This window comes from Somniosus microcephalus, chromosome 14, assembly GCF_052327205.1.
Source record: "Somniosus microcephalus isolate GS21.2 chromosome 14, FLI_Smic_1.0, whole genome shotgun sequence".
NCBI lineage: Eukaryota > Metazoa > Chordata > Chondrichthyes > Squaliformes > Somniosidae > Somniosus > Somniosus microcephalus.
Window position 1 is genome coordinate 101,579,874 of NC_141000.1, and position 19,749 is coordinate 101,599,622.

The following is a 19,749-nucleotide window of genomic DNA, read 5'->3' on the forward strand; positions in this document are numbered from 1 at the left end:
ATAGTATCACCCTTGCTTTCTCTCAAGTGGAGACTGAGGAAAAATTTGCTTATATATTGGTTTAGTGGCATGCTAGCACCGAGGGCTTCTGGCGCATGGTATCCTACAGCTAGTGGCAACTCCAAAATAAACTTGCCATATCTACTAAGGCTGACTGCAGGGAAGACCCTGTAAAAAAAAAAAGCAGATCTTCATGGCTTCTGGCCTTCATGATTCCAATAAATTTATTGTGGAGTTGCTGCCAATTGCACAAGATCTACACACAAGTCGTTCGCACTACATAGGATTACATCGGATATACAGCACAGAAACAGGCCATTCGGCCCAACAAGTCCATGCCAGCATTTATGCTCCACTCGAGCCTCCTCCCGTCTTTTCTCATCTAAATCTATCAGTGTAACCCTCTATTCCCTTCTCCCTCATATGCTTGTCCAGCTTCCCCTTAAATGCACCTATAATATTCACTTCAACCACTCCCTGTGGTAGCGAGTTCCACATTCTCACCACTCTCTGGGTAAAGAAGTTTCTTCTGAATACCCTATTTGATTTCTTGGTGACTATCTTATATTGATGGTCTCTAGTTATGCTCTTCCCCACAAGTGGAAACATTCTCTCTGTATCCACTCTATCAAAACCTTTCATAATTTTGAAGACCTCTATTAGGTCACCCTTCAGTCTTCTTTTTTCAAGAGACGAGAGACCCAGCATGCCACAAAACCCAATGTAAAAACCTCATAAGAGGAGCCGTGTTGGACCCTAGCAACTGACAGCCAGGCAGTCTATGAAATGCGCATACAAAAGCAAAATACTGCTGGAAATCTGAAATAAAAACAGAAAATGCTGGAAATACTCAGCAGGTCAGGCAGCATCTGTGAAGAGAGAAACAGAGTTAACGTTTCAGGTCGATGACCTTTCGTCAGAACTGGAAAAAGTTCGAGATATAACAGGTTTTAAGCAAATGCGGAGACAGGGAAAGGGGGGAGGGGAGGAAAGAACAAAAGGGAAGGTCTGTGATAGGGTGGAAGGCAGGAGAGACAAGGGATGATGGGACAAGAGAAAGGAGATGATAATGGTATATGAAATGTGCAGTAGCATTGACTACAAACAACTTGACTGCATACAGCCACAGATTTAATTGTAGGTTGGGCTGGGAATGTACAAAATTTGCCATCAAACGCGACTGTTGTATAATCGACGATGACCATTCTGATGCAAGGTCATCGACCTGAAACGTTAACTCTGTTTCTCTCTCTCGCCACAGATGCTGCCTGACCTGCTGAGTGTTTGCAGCATTCTCTGTTTTTATTTCAGATTTCCAGCATCTGCAGTATTTTGCTTTTTGTGTTGCGTTGCCGGACTTTATCCCCAAAATGATGGGCCAAATAATTCACAAACGAGAAAGTCACAAAATGATTTATGTAGCCCTTGCCATGTGTGACATAAGCAATGTATTTCTAAACTTAGGAGATAACAGAAAAGCTGTATTACAAAGATTTGCTTTTGAGCAGATACAGGGATCTGCACTGGTGTACGCTATGGTGGAGTTGTGTGCCGTTTTCGTTGTAGTGAACTGGTTGTTCTATGAACGTAGACTGAAATTTCTTGCTATTTATATTCAATGAAATCTTCTACTGATTGGCTGATGTCGCTACAGCTATCTTTTTCAAAGCGGGTGGAATGTCCCACTACACATTTTAACATAGCAGTCAGTTGTGTTTGTAAGTTTAAAGACCCTCAGCACAAATGGCAATGAGGTATTTATCATAACATACGGTGGTGCGTCTGAACCACAGTGACAAACAAACCAAGGCGGAGATAAGGGACATAAAAAGTGAAGAACTAGAAAGATTGTTGATATGAAGAATCAAAATCTTCTGGCGATAACATTCAAATAAATGCAACAACCAGTGAGCAACAAACATCAGCTGGCATTTTGTAATAAACACAAGATACTGTCAGTATTCCACTAACAATAACTAATGCATATTCTTGTAACACTATCACTTCCCATCCTGTGATATTTAAAGATTACATTGCCTCTTCCTTGGCAAGTGATATAGAGTAACAGTAAACAGTCAACAAGGGCAGACATCGACGACGAAGTCCAACACCGCCTTCAGTGTGCCAGTGCAGCCTTTGGTTGCCTGAGGAAGAGAGTGTTTGAAGACCCGGACCTCAAACCCGGCACTAAGCTCATGGTCTACAGAACAGTAGTGATACCCGCCCTGCTGTATGCCTCAGAGACATGGACCATGTACAGCAGGCACCTCCAAGCACTGGAGAGGTACCACCAACGCTGCCTCTGCAAGATCCTGCAAATCCATTGGCAGGATAGGCGCACCAACGTCAGTGTTCTTTCTCAGGCCAACATCCCCAGCATCGAAGCTTTGACCACGCTCGATCAGCTCCGATGGACGGGTCACATTGTCCGCATGCCCGATACAAGACTCCCAAAACAAGCGCTCTACTCGGAGCTCCGGCACGGCAAGAGAGCCCCAGGTGGGCAGAGGAAACGCTTCAAGGACACCCTCAAAGCCTCCTTGAAAAAGTGTAACATCCCCACCGACACCTGGGAATCCCTGGCCCAAGACTGCACAAAGTGGAGGAGAAACATCCGGGAAGGCGCCGAACACCTTGAGTCTCTTCGCCGGGAGCAAGCGGAAGCCAAGTGCAAGCAGCGCAAGGAGCGCACGTTAACCCAAGCACCCCACCCACCTGCCCCTTCAACCACCATCTGCCCCACCTGTGACAGAGACTGTAGGTCCCGCATTGGACTCATCAGTCACCTGAGAACTCATTTTTAATGTGGAAGCAAGTCATCCTCGGTTCCGAGGGACTGCCTAAGAAGAAGAAGAAGAACTGCAAAGATCATTATCTCCCAAAGTTAATCAAATGGAAATTCATTAGTACCAGCTCGCTGAGTACTTTAAATCTATCACTCAAGCTTAAGATACTTCCAATGATATGAACTGCTTAAACTTATTGTCCGGTTCAGAATTTCATGAAAATCTCTTATATTATTCTTAAAAGAATTAAAGATGATGTAACTTGCTGCAAAAAAATTTGATCTTTTTTTGGCCTTTTTTTTAATCTCCCTTGCAAGTTGATCACCAAAATGAATCCAGCATCAGTTGGGAGGCGAAGCCTGTTTGAGTAATTGATTTTGCCATGACTGTTACGAGCTGCTGGAGGCGACCTTTTACCTGGATGTCCTTTTAGGAGTTTGTTCGGTACTGCCGCTCATGTCCTCTGGCTCAGGGCTTATCATCTCATAATCTTGGTCAACCGATTCTGTACGGGAATGGCAAACATTTTCAGGTACATATAGAAACATAGAAGATAGGAGCAGGAGTAGACCATTCGGCCCCTCGAGCCTGCTCCGCCATTTAATGAGATCATGGCTGATCATCCAAATTCAGTACCCTGTCCCTGCTTTCTCCCCATATCCCTTGATCCCTTTAGCCTTAAGAAATATATCTAACTCCTTCTTGAATATATTTAATGAATTGGCCTCAACTGCCTTCTGTGGTAGAGAATTCCACAGGTTCACCACTCTCTGGGTGAAGAAATTCCTCCTCATCTCAGTCCTAAATGGCTTACCCCTTATCCTTAGACTGTGACCCCTGGTTCTGGACTCCCCCGCCATTGAGAACATCCTTCCTGCATCTACTCTGTCTAATCCTGTTAGAATTTTATAAGTTTTAATGAGATCCCCTCTCATTCTTCTAAACTCCAGTGAGTACAAGCCTAATCGACCCAATCTCTCTTCATACGTCATTCCTGCCATCTCCGGTATCAGTCTGGTGAATCTTTGCTGCACTCTCTCCAAGGCAAGAACATCCTTCCTCAGATAAGGTGACCAAAATTGCACACAATACTCAAGTGTGGTCTCACCAAGGCCCTGTATAACTGCAGCAAGACATCCTTGCTCCTGTACTCGAATCCTCTCGCTATGAAGGCCAACATACCATTTGCCTTCTTAACCACCTGCTGCACCTGCATGCTCACCTTCAGCGACTGGTGCACAAGGACACCCAGGTCTCGTTGCACTTCCCTTTTTCCCAATCTATTGCCATTCAGATAATAATCTGTCTTCCTGTTTTTGCCACCAAAGTGGAAAACCTCACATTTATCCACATTATACTGCATCTGCCATGCATCTGCCCAATCACCCAACCTGTCCAAATCATACTGGAGTTTCTCTGCATCCTCCTCACAGCACACACGCCCACCCAGCTTTGTGTCGTCTGCAAACTTGGAGATATTACATCTAGTTCCCTCGTCTAGATCATTAATATATATTGTGAATAGCTGGGGTCCTAGCACCGATCCCTGCGGTACCCCACTAGTCACTGCCTGCCACTCGGAAAAAGACCCGTTTATTCCAACTCTTTGCTTCCTGTCTGCCAACCAGTTCTCTATCCAAGTCAGTACCTTACCCCCAACCCCATATTAATACACTTCAAATACCTTTGGTTCAAACTTTATATGGTCCATTTCCAAGACCTTCTCTTCTGAAGGCAAGGATGACTCATGCTATTATGTGGTGTAACTCTGATAATCTGATGACTACACTTAGGTGATGTGTAATCGGCAGTTTGAAAATTAAGAGCTGTAGAAGGTATATTTATATACCAAGTTCAAGACAATTATTTTGGTCTCTTATTTGTGGCAATATGAAATTATTGAATTACACATGATTTAATCATGCATGCATAGTTAAAAAGAAAAAGTAATTTAGGACTTTACTGTGAAATGGTTCCTGGGCAGGGGCATTTGTAAGGAAACTGTCAACTGTGTATAGATTAATGACTTAAACTTGGACCTGTAACGGGGCACCACCCAACTAAACAGATCACCCACAAGTCAGTCCCAAAACTTATTGGCCTAGACTTTCCAGCCCCCTCCTGCTAGGCTTTCTGGAATATCTGGGGTAGACGAGGCTGGAACATTGCTCAGGAAGCTCTCTGCCATTTCTTGGTCTTCCCCCTTTTCTGGAGGGCAGGCCAACTGGAAAAAATATATCTGCCAAATGTGACCGGGCGCATGTGAAACAATAACAAAAACTTGGATTAATATAGCGCCTTTAACGTAATAAAACGTCACAAGGTGCTTCACAGAAGCGTTATCAAACAAAATTTGACACCGAGCCACATAAGGAGATATTATAACAGGTGACCAAAAGCTTGGTCAAAGAGCATTTTAAGGAACATCTTAAAAGAGGAGAGGTAGAGAGGCAGAGATTAAAATAACGGAAATACAGCCACTGTTACACTTCCTGCAATGTGCCCTATTTGAATATTGGATGTCAGGGATTCCTGTTAGGTCCTGCCGATTAGCATTCTAAGATCAGCAGAGCTTTCTTCACAGGGGAGCTTATGCAATCACACCTCAGGAACAGCAATGAAAAAAAATTAAAGGAAAACTTTGCATTTTTGCAGGCAGGAATTATTATCCCTAACCCACATACTTCCACTCATAGAACAACACAGCTGTACAAAACACCACACTGTGCCACCACACCACTTTATTTATGTAAGTTTTGTATAATATCTGCCAGACATATTGTAACTGTGTATTACTCTGTATATTACTAAATCAAAGTGTACTATTCTGCACATAACCAAAACAAACTAAAGTATAATGAGAAAAAATGGGCATAATACTCCAGTGTTATTCAAAATGTGATGTACTGCTTCTGAGGGCTCATACTCTATAGATCTACTTATACACCTGAGCATTCCATTTTCCGTGGCAACTGTTTCTATACAATTCAGCACCGGAATTCTTATAGTTAGTGGGAATCCTAAGTACTTGCCAGGCACAAAGGGAAACGTAACAAACCCTGCTAGCCTATAGAGTGCCACACTGGTATGTTTTGGTGTACACCTTTTCCTGAGAATCTGGTTACCATTTTATCCTTAATTCAGATGACCCACAATGTGTGAAGCCAACACAGAATTAGGAATCACAAAGGAATCTGTGAAGGTAGATGATCCAGGATTAGGTGTGTATAAACGAGTAGATCTCCCATGACATTCGTTATATTTTTTTTTATTAGTTTATGGGATGAGGGCGTCGCTGGCAAGGCCAGCATTTATTGCCCATCCCTAATTGCCCTTGAGAAGATGGTGGTGAGCCGCCTTCTTGAACTGCTGCAGTCCGTGTGGTGAAGGTACTCTCACTGTGCTGTTAGGTAAGGAGTTCCAGGATTTTGACCCAGCGACGATGAAGGATCAGCGATATAATTCTAAGCCAGGATGGTGTGTGACTTGGAGGGGAACTTGGAGGTGGTGGTGTTCCCATGCACCTGCTGCCCTTGTCCTTGTAGGTGGAAGAGGTTGCAGGTTTGCGAGGTGCTGCCGAAGAAGCCTTGGCGAGAATATGTCAGAGAATGCACTGCTTTACAAGGAATATGTAATGTAGTGCGCAATGTATTGTTCTGCTGCTAAGGGACAGCTGTGTGTAAAGTGACCTGTTCCTTTCAGGCCACAAAGTCCAATTTCTGTACCATCCTGAGATAAATTAGAGGCATGTTGCTTTTAGTGGCATCCTGAGATCAATCAAGGGTATTTTCTGTTGGTTTATAGATTGGAAATGATTGAGTTTTTTTTAAATTGGGACACAGAGGCCGGAACTTTCTGGCATTCATGCAGCCGCGATTGGAAGCAGGTCGGGAGGGAAATTGGATAAACCTTGGAGTAGGTTGGGAACCCGCCATCATCCCACCCTCACGCGCCTTTCCCTTGGGCGTGTTTGTCAGCGCGGCAACGACCTGAACGGCAGAGGCGGCCATGGTAATTTAGATCATTATGAGGTACTTGTCAGACCCTTCAGTATCTCTTTAACCCGATGTAAGATTCTAAAAACCATAATAAAACCACTGCTACCATGTGGAGATCGAAATTGCGAACGAATTGTGAAATGGTAACGAAATACTCAAAATGTGTTCCTTTATTTGTGAAGACACAAAATGGAGGATGTCAGCGGGGGGTCCTTTGCCTGGTGGTCAGCATGGTCCTTTGTTTGTGAGACCACATGGTCAGGAAGGAGAAACACCGGGTGAAGAGGAAGTCCCGCCCCCACACACATCACAGGAACATGAACGTGTCATGCAGAAGGAACTCCAATCAGGGAAGGTTTGGAGTGAAACTGACCTATCAGAGAGAGGCAGATGGTGATATACAAGGGAGGCCGGCAGAAAGACCCTATAATGAAATGACCCAGAGGCGGGAAGTTCAAAAAGGAAGCAAAGGAAGAAAAGAGGGACAAAGAAAGCTGGCCAGTCTATGTTTGCAATCTACGACTTTTCTGGACCGATCACCCAGAAATAAGGAGTATGTATGAAAGTCGGACATAGAGCTTAGATATTGTTAAAGATATTGTACGGTTGACTTGGGAATTAGCATATAAGTTGCTGGGGAGGTACTTTTACGTGCGATAAATTGGGAGCATATTGATTGCGAGAGAATGCTTCTATGTACACTTGAATTTTGAACTGTAGTGTGAATAAAGACCAATTTTATTGATCACATACTTATCTGTCATTGTTACGCTTATTCGTAATTCTCGAGGTCCGAACAGTAGTAAGAGAAAGGCTTACACTGACCTTTCAAATTTCTCTGGATGAGCACGGGGATCACGCAGCTCGGTAACCACGTCTGTGAACCTGAGGCGGACGTTGAGTGGCCATTGCTCCACCTCATTAGTGCACAGCATAAAAAGTACAATAAAAACTCCCACCTAATAGCTGGTCATGTTCCTAAGGCAGATGTTGTTGCTGAGTGCATTGTCAGCACAGATTTAGCTTTCTAGACGTTGCAAGTCTTTTCAGCAAAGTCGGGATCCACTGTCAGCTCATTGGTACCACCTATCACACCATTAACAGATTGCTTCTGTCATCTCCACTTGACCTGCCATCTATTACATAAGCATGGGTGCCATTTATACTGTCTCTCCTTGGTCCTCAGAATTGGACCACGATGAGCCCCAACACCAGCAGCACCAGGTACACCAGCAGCACCAACAACACCACCGCCAACCTTCTCCTCAACCATCTGATGCTGCACAGGACAGAGGGCATCAGCACAGGGCTGCACTGCACCGGAGGCGATACCCCCAACACAGGGTATACAGGCAGAGGATGAGCTTCCTCAACATGACTGAGCAGCAGTGTCAAAGGAGGCTGAAGCTATCGCACCAGGTCATCGCAGACATTTGCAGATTGCTGGAGCAAGATCTGCAGCCCAGAGGAGCGGGTGGACACACCTTACCAGTGGCTGTCAAGTCACCAGCGCCCTCAACTTCTTCGCCTCAGACTCCTTCCAGGGATCTGCAGCAGACATTTGCGGCATCTCGCAGTTGGCCGCCCACAGATGCATCACACAGGTCACCGATGTCCTCTTTGACAAGTCAACCAATTATATCAACTTTGTCATTGATGAAGCCAGTGTTACCGAGTGTGCCCTGAGCTTTGCAGCTCTGGCTGGCTTCTCACGGGTGCAGGGCATCATCGACTGCACACATGTGGCCATCAGGGTACCCCATCATCACCCAGGAGTCTTTGTCAACCACAAGGGTTTCCACTCCCTCAATGTGCAGTGGGTCTGCAACCATAGGAAGATCATCATGCATGTGTGTGCCAAATTCCCTGGCAGCTACCATGACTCTTTCGTCCTGCGCCAGTCCACCCTCCCTCAGCTCTTCACTCATCCAAACAGACTTTCTGGCTGGCTGCTTGGAGACAAGGGCTATCCACTGAAGACGTGGCTCATGATACCTTTGAGGAGGCCAAGTACTGAGGCCCAGAAGAGATATAATGAAAGCCACATTTCCACCAGATGTGTCATAGAGCAGACAATAGGCATGCTGAAAATGCTCTTCAGATGTCTTGACAGATCTGGAGGAGCCCTTCAGTATGCACCAGCCAGGGTCTCCAGAATCGTTGTGGTTTGCTGCACCCTGCACAACATAGCGCAGCAGCGAGGATTAGCGCTGCATGAGGAGCAAGGCACTGAGCACACAGCCTCTTCAGAGGAGGAGGAGGAGGTGGTGCAGGAGGAGCTTCAGCTGGAAGACCAGGAGGAGGAAGAGCAGGAGGAACCAGATCCCATCAGTACCCGAGCACATTGCTGCCCGGGAGGCCGGGGATGGGCTCATCATGGCCAGATTTACTTAGCTTCACGCATTACACCCATATGGCTGCCACATGCTGCGCCAGGTTCACACCACCTCACAGCAACACCACAGCATCCCTACAATGACCAAGCCATTCATTTCACACTGACCACCATTGCTGGAGGTAACGTTATGTCTCACCAATCACTCCAACTCACTAAGCCACTTCCAAAGTTGCACACAAATTTGTCCATGACTGGAAAGTAGTGAAAATAAATATTTTTATCTGTGACATCACAGTAACAGAAACTTTACACATGAGAATCTACCTGTGTGTCATCTTCCTCTTACATGTGCTTCTACGAGGTGCTACCCCTGTGGCTTCAGCAGGAGTAGAGGCAGCCTGCTCACTTCCCTGCTGCGACTGCATGGACACTGTTGGCGGACGTCCTCTGGGTTTTGGAGACTGTGATGGCCCGGCCAAAGTCTGCTGCTCCTGTGACTGTGCAGGGGCAGACTTGGCCATCGCGATCAGAGGAGCCATCTGGGGCACTGACTGAGGAGGGGGCGGCGCAACGGGGGGGAAGTGAGTGTGCTTTGAGAGGAGCCCCCACTTCCATGTCCCCTCTCACCATCATCCCTCTCATGGGCCACTCACACTTCCCTGCTAGCAAGGAGCTGGAGAGCACCTTGCTGCACAGCAGTGGGGCCATGAGGATCCATGTCTATGTTGAGATCCCTCCGAGACAGGAGGTCTATGAGTGTCTGCTATCTATTCTCCATAGATAGCCATCTATTCTCCTTAGAGACCATGTGCTCCTGTGAGTGGCGCCTTAGCTGCTCCATGCAGGTGGCTATCCAATCCATGGACGAGCCTACAGTTGCCATCACCTGCGACACGGTGGTGCTCATGTTGGAGATGGACACCTCCATTCTCTGAACATTTACAGACATCACGTTGCAAAACCTGTCAAAGCTTCCTGCACTTCTTGCTACACCTCCAGGATCGCCCTCTTTCTCGATGGCCCCCGAGGCTCAGCATCTGCATGCAGTTGAGCAGAGCTGGGAGTGTCCTGCGCCCTCCAGTGTCATGCTGTCCCTGTCTCCACCGTCTCCTCTTGCTCACTTGTGCAGTGTGAGACACCAGGTGACAACACTACTTTATGTCATGTGGCACCCACCGAGGTGTGGGTATCTGCGCTGGTGCTGGGTGCGCTTATGTCTGGTGACGATGCGCTCTCAGAGGCTGGAGGCTCCTCTGAGGAGTCATCTTCCTCTTCCTCCTGAACAGTGGGGGGGGGCTCTTGATGGACTTGTGGGACAGTAAAGAGATGAGTTAGATATGTCATATCAAGAATGGGTACAGATACTATTATGCACATGATGAACATTCACTGGCTGCTGACATCAGTCCCCTTATGAGTGACTGCTGTATACCATGTGGCTGTATGAGATGTAATTCTATCACCAGGTTGCTGAGATGTCCCCCTCTCTCCATCTTCCACCTCCAGCTGCTCTGCGACTCCTGACACTACCAGGGTGACCTCCTCTGCTGATGTTACGGTGGCTAATGATGGAGGGCCACCTCCGGTTCTCTCCCTCTCCCTCTTATTGTGGGCTCTCTTCTCCTGCAAGGAGAGAAAGAAGAGAAGGATAAGTGAGAATGATGGACTGAGTGTAAGGAATAGGTGAGTTACATCTTTAAAGGGTGACAATGATGAATTGGGGTAGCAATGCCAAGTGGCCTCCTTGTGTGCTGTTAGTTGGTATAACTGCATTAGGATGAGTGTGAGGGGTGGTTAGTCAGATGGGGTAGATAAGGTAGATAGAGAGGGATGGGTGGACATGCAAGGTATGTTGGTGCGAGTAATGATGTGCAGGAGTAGGGTTGAGAAGGCAGAGTGATGGGGATGTGATGAGAGGCACAGCAGGATGAAGTTGAGTGTAGCTTTGCACTTAACTTTCCTGATCTAATGAGATCATTGAAACGTTTGCTGCACTGCACCCAGGTCCTCCTGACAACATCCCTGCTGTTGATCCTCTGCTATTTGGAGCCAGGCTCCTTTGGTCTGCTGGGGAGGTCTCTTCCACCCATTGGAAGGGAAGAGGGCCTCCCTGCGTGCTCTGACTCCCTCCACAAGCATATGGAGGGACTCATCTGAGAACCTGGGTGCAGCCCTCTGCCACTGTGCGGTCATGTTTGCTATTCTTTGCAACACTCCAATGGTGCAGTGCAGTGCCTGCACTATCCTAGGTGAACCTTCAAATGCAATGTGGCCATGGCTCCTTTAAATATCCTGGCTGAAAAAGCATCATTGATGATGCCATCTGACCCGCACCATTTAATAGGACCGGGTAACGCGCCGGGCTGCCTTAATAGGCGCCATTAACGGAAAGTCGCTCTCAGGAGCGGGATGGAATAAAGAACGGGGTTGCAACCCGCCATGGCGACTGTCCACACCTGATCTCTCCAGGTATAGAAAATGCCGGCCAGAAATTTGCATATGCAATAGTGCAACACCTGAAGTGTGATAGTCATACCTTAAAACTTTGTTTTCATCAATTGTGGTTCAATGAAGTGAGCATCATTCTTTGTTCCTGCAAAATAGCTGCACAATACACATATCTGCACACAATAGCAGTATTCCAGCCTTTGGTGGTTCAGCTGGTTAAGGCAGTGAGTAGCTGAGCCAAACAGCTCAGGAAGATCTTCAGCTAGATCTCCATGGTCTGTCCTGAAGTTTGATGATATCAGCCAAGGTGCTACAATTTCCTCAGAGCCCTGGGCTAAGGAGAGGGAAATCAGCTGGGATTCCTGCTCTTGATTGCTATTCTGTGACACATGTTGGAAGCCTGTGCTTGCAGTCATGAGATAAGGCCAGAACCAGGCTGAGTGACGTGGATTAGCCTGCTGACACTCACACATGAAGAATGGCCACTTGGGTGAGGGACCAGAGGGCAACCAGCTCCTCTGGAACCATACCCCAGTAAAGAATCAACTTCTTCAGAACAGAAAGAGGGGATAAGAAGAAACTGATGGGGAAATAAAACTGTTAAGTACTTATGCAAATCTTCTGATTAGGATTTATTACAAAATGGACAGCTCAACTTTTGCAAGAGAATCTTCAAAAATTTGATTACAATCTTGGAAAGGACTCAGCTCTATCGCTCTTCCATCAGGCCCAGGACTGTTGCCACTCCGTCTGCTCCTTATCCAATATTAAGACCTGGATGAGCCAAAATTCCCGAAGCTAAACATCAGCAAAATCAAAGCCCAGTGGTGTGAGACCTTGGTGTCTTGCTAGACCCTAAGCTCAGTTTATTCCCCCACATCTGATCCATAACCAAGACCATTTTCTTTCAGCTCTGAAACGTTGCTCAGCTCTGCTTCTACCTGTACATCTCTGCCACCGGAACCGTAATTCATGCCTTTATCATCTGGAATTCTCCTGTCCTCTTCTTCCTAGCCTTCCGGTTTCTACCATCCATAAACAGCAAGGCATTCATAGCACTGCAGCCTGCATTCTCACCAGCACTAAGAACATCACCACATCACCTCCAACCTTGTCAAGTTCCATTAGCCGGAGAATTCACTTGTAAGATTCTCATCCTCAGCTTCAGATCCCTCCATGGTCATACCCTCAATGCTCCTCCATCCATATGTTCCTGCATGCATCCTCCACTCATCTTACACAGACCCACTCTTGTTTCCTGCTCTCCTCCGCACCTCCCCCCCTCACCTCACTTCACCATAAATGGCCATCCTACCCTTTGGAATTCTGTCCTTCAGCTTCTCTGTGTTATCACCTCCCTCACTATCTTCAAAAACATCGTAAATTGACTTTTCTTTGATTGTGCTCTCACTCTTCCTTCACTCACTCTACTGCTCAATGTTAACTGGTTGTCTGCTGCCCTGCAAGGTGTTCTGAGACGTGTTTCTGTACATGAAGATATAGGGATGGGCAATAAATGCTGGCCTTGCCAGCGATGCCCACATCCCAGGCACAAATAATAAAAAAAGAGTGCTGTAACAATGTAAGTTGTTACAAGTTACCCAAAATTACTCTTATGCAACTCCTAAAGGCTGAGTGTAGAGGCTCAGAAACAGTTTGTCTCCTTAACTTTGTGGCTGGGGGCATAGAATGAGCAACAAATAACTGCAACAATGAGAAAATAAAAATACATGAAAAGAAATTCATTAATATAAGAATGCGGGATACATACCAGAAGTGTCTGAATAGCTGTTAGATTTCTTTGATCTGAGCTGTGAAGGAGGAATGATAATAAGAAAAAAACTTGTTCAAAGACTGTTACTGTATTAAGTGAACAAAAAACATTCTGTAGTAAATCACTGACTTAGCGGAGGTCAAAGAAATCCACGGTAATTTACACTACTTGTAATGACCATGCTTACATTAAAACAGAGTGTTTCAGGAATAAATAAAACCCCTCAATGACAAGGGACAGGAATTCATTTTATTTGCTTTAACAGGCAGCTTTTATGTGCAATATGAAAAGATTCTCACAGCAGTGAACATTTTATAGAGGCACAAGGCTATCTCAGGGTTATGGCTAATGAGTCAATGGTGTGAAATTTAGGTTTTTTTGTTTCCAGTTGTTAAAGATTCCAGTAGTTGGAAATCTATTTTTAAATGGGTAACCCTTGGAGGGGGAGGGGTGTGACCTTCTCTTACAGTGGGATAAAATACCACACTGTGCATCCTGCATGTGTTCAGGGTTCAAGAGCACTGATCAAGAGTAATGATCTGTATGTAACTTAAAGGCCATGAATCATTTAGAGAAACATAAAGAAATATTGTTAGAAAATGTGGAAAAGAAAAAAGTGGAAAGAAACAAAATAACTCAGGCCTATAAATAAATCTTTCAGGGTGTTACGCTGACATTTCAGTTTATTCTCCGATCAGATAATGTTTCTGGCACCACTGCAGTATTTACCACTGCAAGGTTTACAGTTGCATTGCCAGAGCAAATCTTTCCCCTTGACACAGCTAGATTGGTTCAGAATGAATCCAAGGCTGCAATGGTTCATTTGCTTTACTTGGAATCAGTGAATATTAAAATCTGTTCACAACATTTTGCCACAGGCCACTTTAAAGTGAACCAATAGAAGCAGCAGGTACACCAGCTTCAGTTGTAGGCATGAGCATGCCTGTTGTATATACGGCATCATTCTGCAGCAGATCAAAACAGTACCACAGATACCTGTAAAATGTTGCTATCAGTCTGGTATGGAAAGAAAGAAAGACTTGCATTTATATAGCGCCTTTCACGACCACCGGACGTCTCAAAGCGCTTTACAGCCAATTAAGTACTTTTTGAAGTGTAGTCACTGTTGTAATGTGGGAAACGCCGCAGCCAATTTGCGCACAGCAAGCTCCCACAAACAGCAATGTGATAATGACCAGATAATCTGTTTTTGTTATGTTGGTTGAGGGATAAATATTGGCCAGGACACCGGGGATAACTCCCCTGCTCTTCTTCGAAATAGTGCCATGAGATCTTTTACATCCACCTGAGAGAGCAGACAGTTTAATGTCTCATCCAAAAGACGGCACCTCTGACAGTGCGGCACTCCCTCAGCACTGCACTGGAGTGACAGCCTAGCTTTATGCGCTCAGGTCCCTGGAGCGGGACTTGAACCCACAACCTTCTGACTCAGAGGTGAGTTCAGAGGAAGGTTTGTGCACTATCTTGTTACATGCAGTAAAGATATATGTACACAAGGACTATGTTGATCTGCCTGCTGCACATAAATCCTGTAAGTGTTGCAGTAATACATCAAGAAAGCCTATTTAACATCTGCCAGATCAAAATCAGAAATAATGTAGCATCCCTTTAATTATGTTTCTGCACCTCAACTTACCTCAACTGCATCTGGTTCTTCATAAATTGAGTCAACATCACATGTTCCTTCAATCTCAGCATGTGACACAGAATCCATCACCAACTTTTAAAAAATAATGACGTTTAGATGTTAATCATATTAATTATTGAACAAACAGCTACAAGAACAATACCTTGAAAGTAATATATTTAGAAAATGGTTGTTTCCTAAAGGAAAGGGGGGAGTAAAGTTGACAAATGTAAACATCATCAGCCTAGCGACCTGAAGTGGCTTGTGATAAAACCGCATTGACCTCTTCCTTTCAAAGAGCTGACACAGGCACGATGGGCCGAATGGCCTCCTTCTGTACTTGTAAGATTCTAGGATTGAAAATCTAGGTAATGTTTTTCTGTTATGGTTGTTAGCATTTCAGTGTAAAATATAAGCATTACAATTTTTGGCAGATTCTTAAGTATTAATTTTAGAAGATTATATCACAGAAGTAAGGTTTCTATTACATTATTTTGCATTTATTTTTAGTTTGGGATGACTTTCAGATGACTGGAGGACACTAAAACTAATCCAATCAGTTCTATGTAAGTGACAACAAGCCTTTCTAAATTGAATACCATAACTACCCTCTGATGTATCTATCTGTACATTTAAATGTTTTGCATTAGTAAAAATGTAGGAATGTATTATTGTGGAAATTATTGTAGTGCTCCTTTGAACAATCAGATCCCAGAACTTCCATCAAACAGGTCCTGGGAATTATTGTCCTTTCATTATGTCTTTTTAACCAATCAGACCCCAGAAACAAAATCAAATCATATCTGAGAACCATTCCTACACTGTCATTTCTGATTGGTCCTTTTTTGTGACTCAACCAATTACATTTCACTCCAAAAAACAAAGGCATACAGTCACCATGCTAATACTCTGTTCCCTCCTTGGCCAAACCTCTGCCCAACAGCACTCTCCCTGCTCCTGGCCTCACCGCTGCCAATCCGTAGGCCCCATCCATAACTGGCTCCTGGTCCTGGACTAAGCCATCACCAACTCCCAATTCTAGACTTTGCACCATTGACTCTCGGCTTCAGATTTCGCCACAGCCTCCCGGCGTCTCCCACCCCACCCTCGTCTCCTCACTCCGCATCCTGGCCTCATTCACTCCAAATTCCTGACAAGCAGATTCAACTAGTGAATAATATAGTAGGTAGAACTGCCATTCTTTTAAATTAAATATGAAAGTAATAAAGATTCAAATCATAACTATTGATAACATGCAGGGTGATGAAAGGAAATAAGAAAATAAGATAAAACAGATAATAAATTTAGGTATACTAAACAAACCAAGACAAATATAGACCCATTAGGCTAATATCAATAGCAAGTAAAATAATGGAAACCAGTCTAAGGAATAGTGTAGTGATAGCTTAATAAAAAACAGCTAGCATACATTGAGATGAGGAGATCATGCTTGCTAAATCTCCTCAACTTGAGGATGTTAAAAATAAAAATAGATAGTGGAACTCCTTGTAATATACTTTATTTCAATTTTCAGAAACCTTTGACAAGGTCCCACACGTGAGATGATTAACAAAACTAGAAACCATCTGTTTCCAGGTAGAATATGGGACTGGATAAGAAAGTGAATAAAAATACAAAACAGAGAGTAGTCTTGAGGTGTTGTGTCAAACAGAATGGCGGTGTTAAGTGGAATACTACAGAGTTCAACACTTGGGCCTCTATTGTTTATATTTATCTATATAAATGAACTGGGATGAAGAAACCAATTGTCAGCTTTAATGTGGAAACAACACTAAAATAGGGAGAGCAGTATGGATAGTTAGTGATTTGCAGAAGGATTTAGATCAGTTATGCAATTGGGAAGACCAACGACAAATGAAATTTAATATTGACAAATACAAAATATTCTGTGTCGGGTGAAAAATTTATTGAGGTTGGTTATAATGAAGGGAACACAATTAGCATGGGAAGACTAAGAGGAGGACCTGGGAGTAACAGTAGACTTGTCACTTTCAATGTCAAAACAATGTGGAGAAGCAATTAAAAATCAAATGGAACGTTATGTTACATAGCCAGAACAATTGAGTTGTAAGTCCCAAGGGTTTATGCTGAGACGTAATAATGCTGTTGTCAGATCCTGCTTGGTATACATACATAGAGAAGATGTTTCCACTTGTGTGGGAGTCCAAAACTCAAGGCCATAAATATAAGATAGTCACCAATAAATCCAGTAGGGAATTCAGGAGAAATTTCTTTACCCAGAGAGTAGTTAGAATGTGGAACTCGCTGCAACCAGAAGTAGTTGAGGCGAATGGCATCGATGCATTTAAGGGGAACCTAGATAAGCACATGAGGGAGAAAGGAATAGAAGGATATGCTGATAAAGTTAGATGAAGTAGTGTGGGAGGAGGCTCATGTGGAGCAAAGAAACACTGGCATAGACCAGTTGGGCCGAATGGCCTGTTTCTGTGCTGTAAATTCTATGTAACACATGCACTGGAGAACTTGAAGAGGAGAACTACAAGAAGGATCTATAAAGGGGATAAACTATGAGGAAAAATGAGAAAAGTTTAAGCTCTACAGTCCAGAAAGAAGGTTAAGGAGGGGACCTCATTGAGGTGTGTAAAGTATTAAATGATAATGGCCCCAATTTTGCTGTGAGCAGCAAAGGAACAGCTTTCGGCGTTCACCTCGCGTATAGTTGCCCAAAGACTTTTCGTGGGCTTGTCAGCGGAGATTTCTAGCTTTCAGGCATCTAATCCAATACGGCACCCTCTACAGGGGATCTGTGCCATCTGTGAGCAGTGCAAGCATCAAGGAGGCTTTGCAACCAATCAGATTGAGAAATCCTCACTGAGACATGCAGACTGCAAAGCAGAAAGTAAAAAACAGGAAATATATATTACATTTAAATCATTGTACAGGAAGAGATATGAAGGTTGAGACATACACATGGGATTAGGGGAAAGACATAAAAAAGAAAAACTATTAAAAAATTTTTTTTTTTTTTTTTTTAAATATGCAACATTAATTTTCAGGACAGGTTTGGGAAGAGCTGTTATAGCCCCACATCATTCAATAAACTACAGGCACTCACTGCAAAGACTTAATTCATGAATAACTGGGAAGGGTAATGGAAGGAGTCCATGGAACTTTATCCCAAGTAGTAGTCCGTGCTTTCAGAAGGGAGGGAAGAATTGGTGAGAAGAAATTCTCTGATACTTCTTATTTATTTTCTTGTATAATAACATTAAATTGGGGATTTAGTTAATGGAAGTAATGAAAAGTAATCATTTGTTTTCAATTTTATAATTTTTCTTCAAGTTTGTTTCTTTTTCCTGTTTTCTTCACACAATACACTATCTATCTATCTATCTGAGAAAAGGCAGTTTACTTCAGGTTGCTTCTCTGAACTAACAGGAATGAGGTGTGCAAGAGTTTTCTGTTAGAAAATGCTTCCACAAGTGTGACTGAAACTGGCAATTTGGTTTGGGGGTTTAATCCACATTCTTACTGCAATTATATCGGGCCCTGGTGAGACCACACCTGGAGTATTGTGTACAGTTTTGGTCTCCTTATCTAAGGAAGGATATACTTGCCATAGATGGAGTGATCTCATTGAAACATACAAAATTCTTACAGGGTTCGACAGGGTAGATGCAGGGAGGATGTTTCCCCTGGCTGGGGAGTCTAGAACCAGGGGTCACAATCTCAGAATAAGGGGTCGGCCATTTAGGACTGAGATGCGGAGACATTTCTTCACTCAGAGGGTGGTGAATCATTGGAATTCTCTACCCCAGAGGGCTGTGGAGGCTCAGTTATTGAGTATATTCAAGACAGAGATTGATAGATTTTTGAATATTAAGGGAATCAAGCGATATGGAGATAGTGCAGGAAAGTGGATATGAGGTAGAAGATCAGCCATGATCTTATTGATGGCGGAGCAGGCTCGAAGGGCCAAATGGCCTACTCCTGCTCCTATTTCTTATGTTCTGACAGGGCTAGACAGACTGGATGCAGGGAGGATGTTTCCCCTGGCTGGGGGATCTAGAACGAGGGGTCACAGTTTCAGGATACGGGGTAGGACATTTAGGACTGAGATGAGGAGAAATTTCTTCACTCAGAGGGTGGTGAACCTATGGAATTCTCTACCACAGAAGGCTGCGGAGGCCAAGTCACTGAATATATTTAAGAAGGAGCTAGATAGATTTCTAGACACTAAAGGCATCAAGGGGTATGGGCAGAGCGCGGGAATATGGTATTGAGATAGAGGATCAGCCATGATCATATTGAATGGCGGAGCAGGCTCGAAAGGCCGAATGGCCTACTCCTGCTCCTATTTTTCTATGTTCTTATGTTCATAGTGTCGATCTTTTCTCACACGGAGTCCCAAGTCTTAGGTTCAAGCCCCACTCCAGAGATTTTAGATCATAGTCTAGACTGACACTTTGCAGGGATTGCAGGGATATGGGGAAAAGAGTGGAGGAGAAGAACTAACTGGATTGCTCTTCAATGGGCCGAATGGCCTCTTTCTTTGCTGTATTATTAAATGATTCTTTGATTCTAAGTCTTTCTTTTTATAAATATGATTAACCCATAATATTGCTTCTCGGTAAATCGGGCCAGTAGGATATAAGGACACAACAATTTAAATTAGTGAAGAGTAAATTTAAAACAAATATTTGGAAAAAAATCCTTACTCAAAAGCATTTGAAATAGTTTACCTGTTAAGGTAGCAGTCAAAGACTTTAGGGCTG

General features: G+C 44.1%; 1 protein-coding gene across 1 annotated transcript in view; it reads right to left on the minus strand.

Annotated features, from left to right (window-relative positions):
- The window catches only part of LOC147107770 (sorting nexin-9-like), a 113,755-nt gene that overhangs the window by 77,671 nt on the left and 16,335 nt on the right, over positions 1-19,749 (minus strand). The window contains exons 4-6 of the mRNA XM_086007069.1: positions 15,002-15,085; positions 13,342-13,381; positions 3,204-3,291 (exon numbers count right to left, since the gene is read on the minus strand). Of these exons, the coding sequence (XP_085863195.1) occupies positions 3,204-3,291; positions 13,342-13,381; positions 15,002-15,085 (212 nt within the window). The remainder of the gene's footprint in view (positions 1-3,203; positions 3,292-13,341; positions 13,382-15,001; positions 15,086-19,749) is intronic.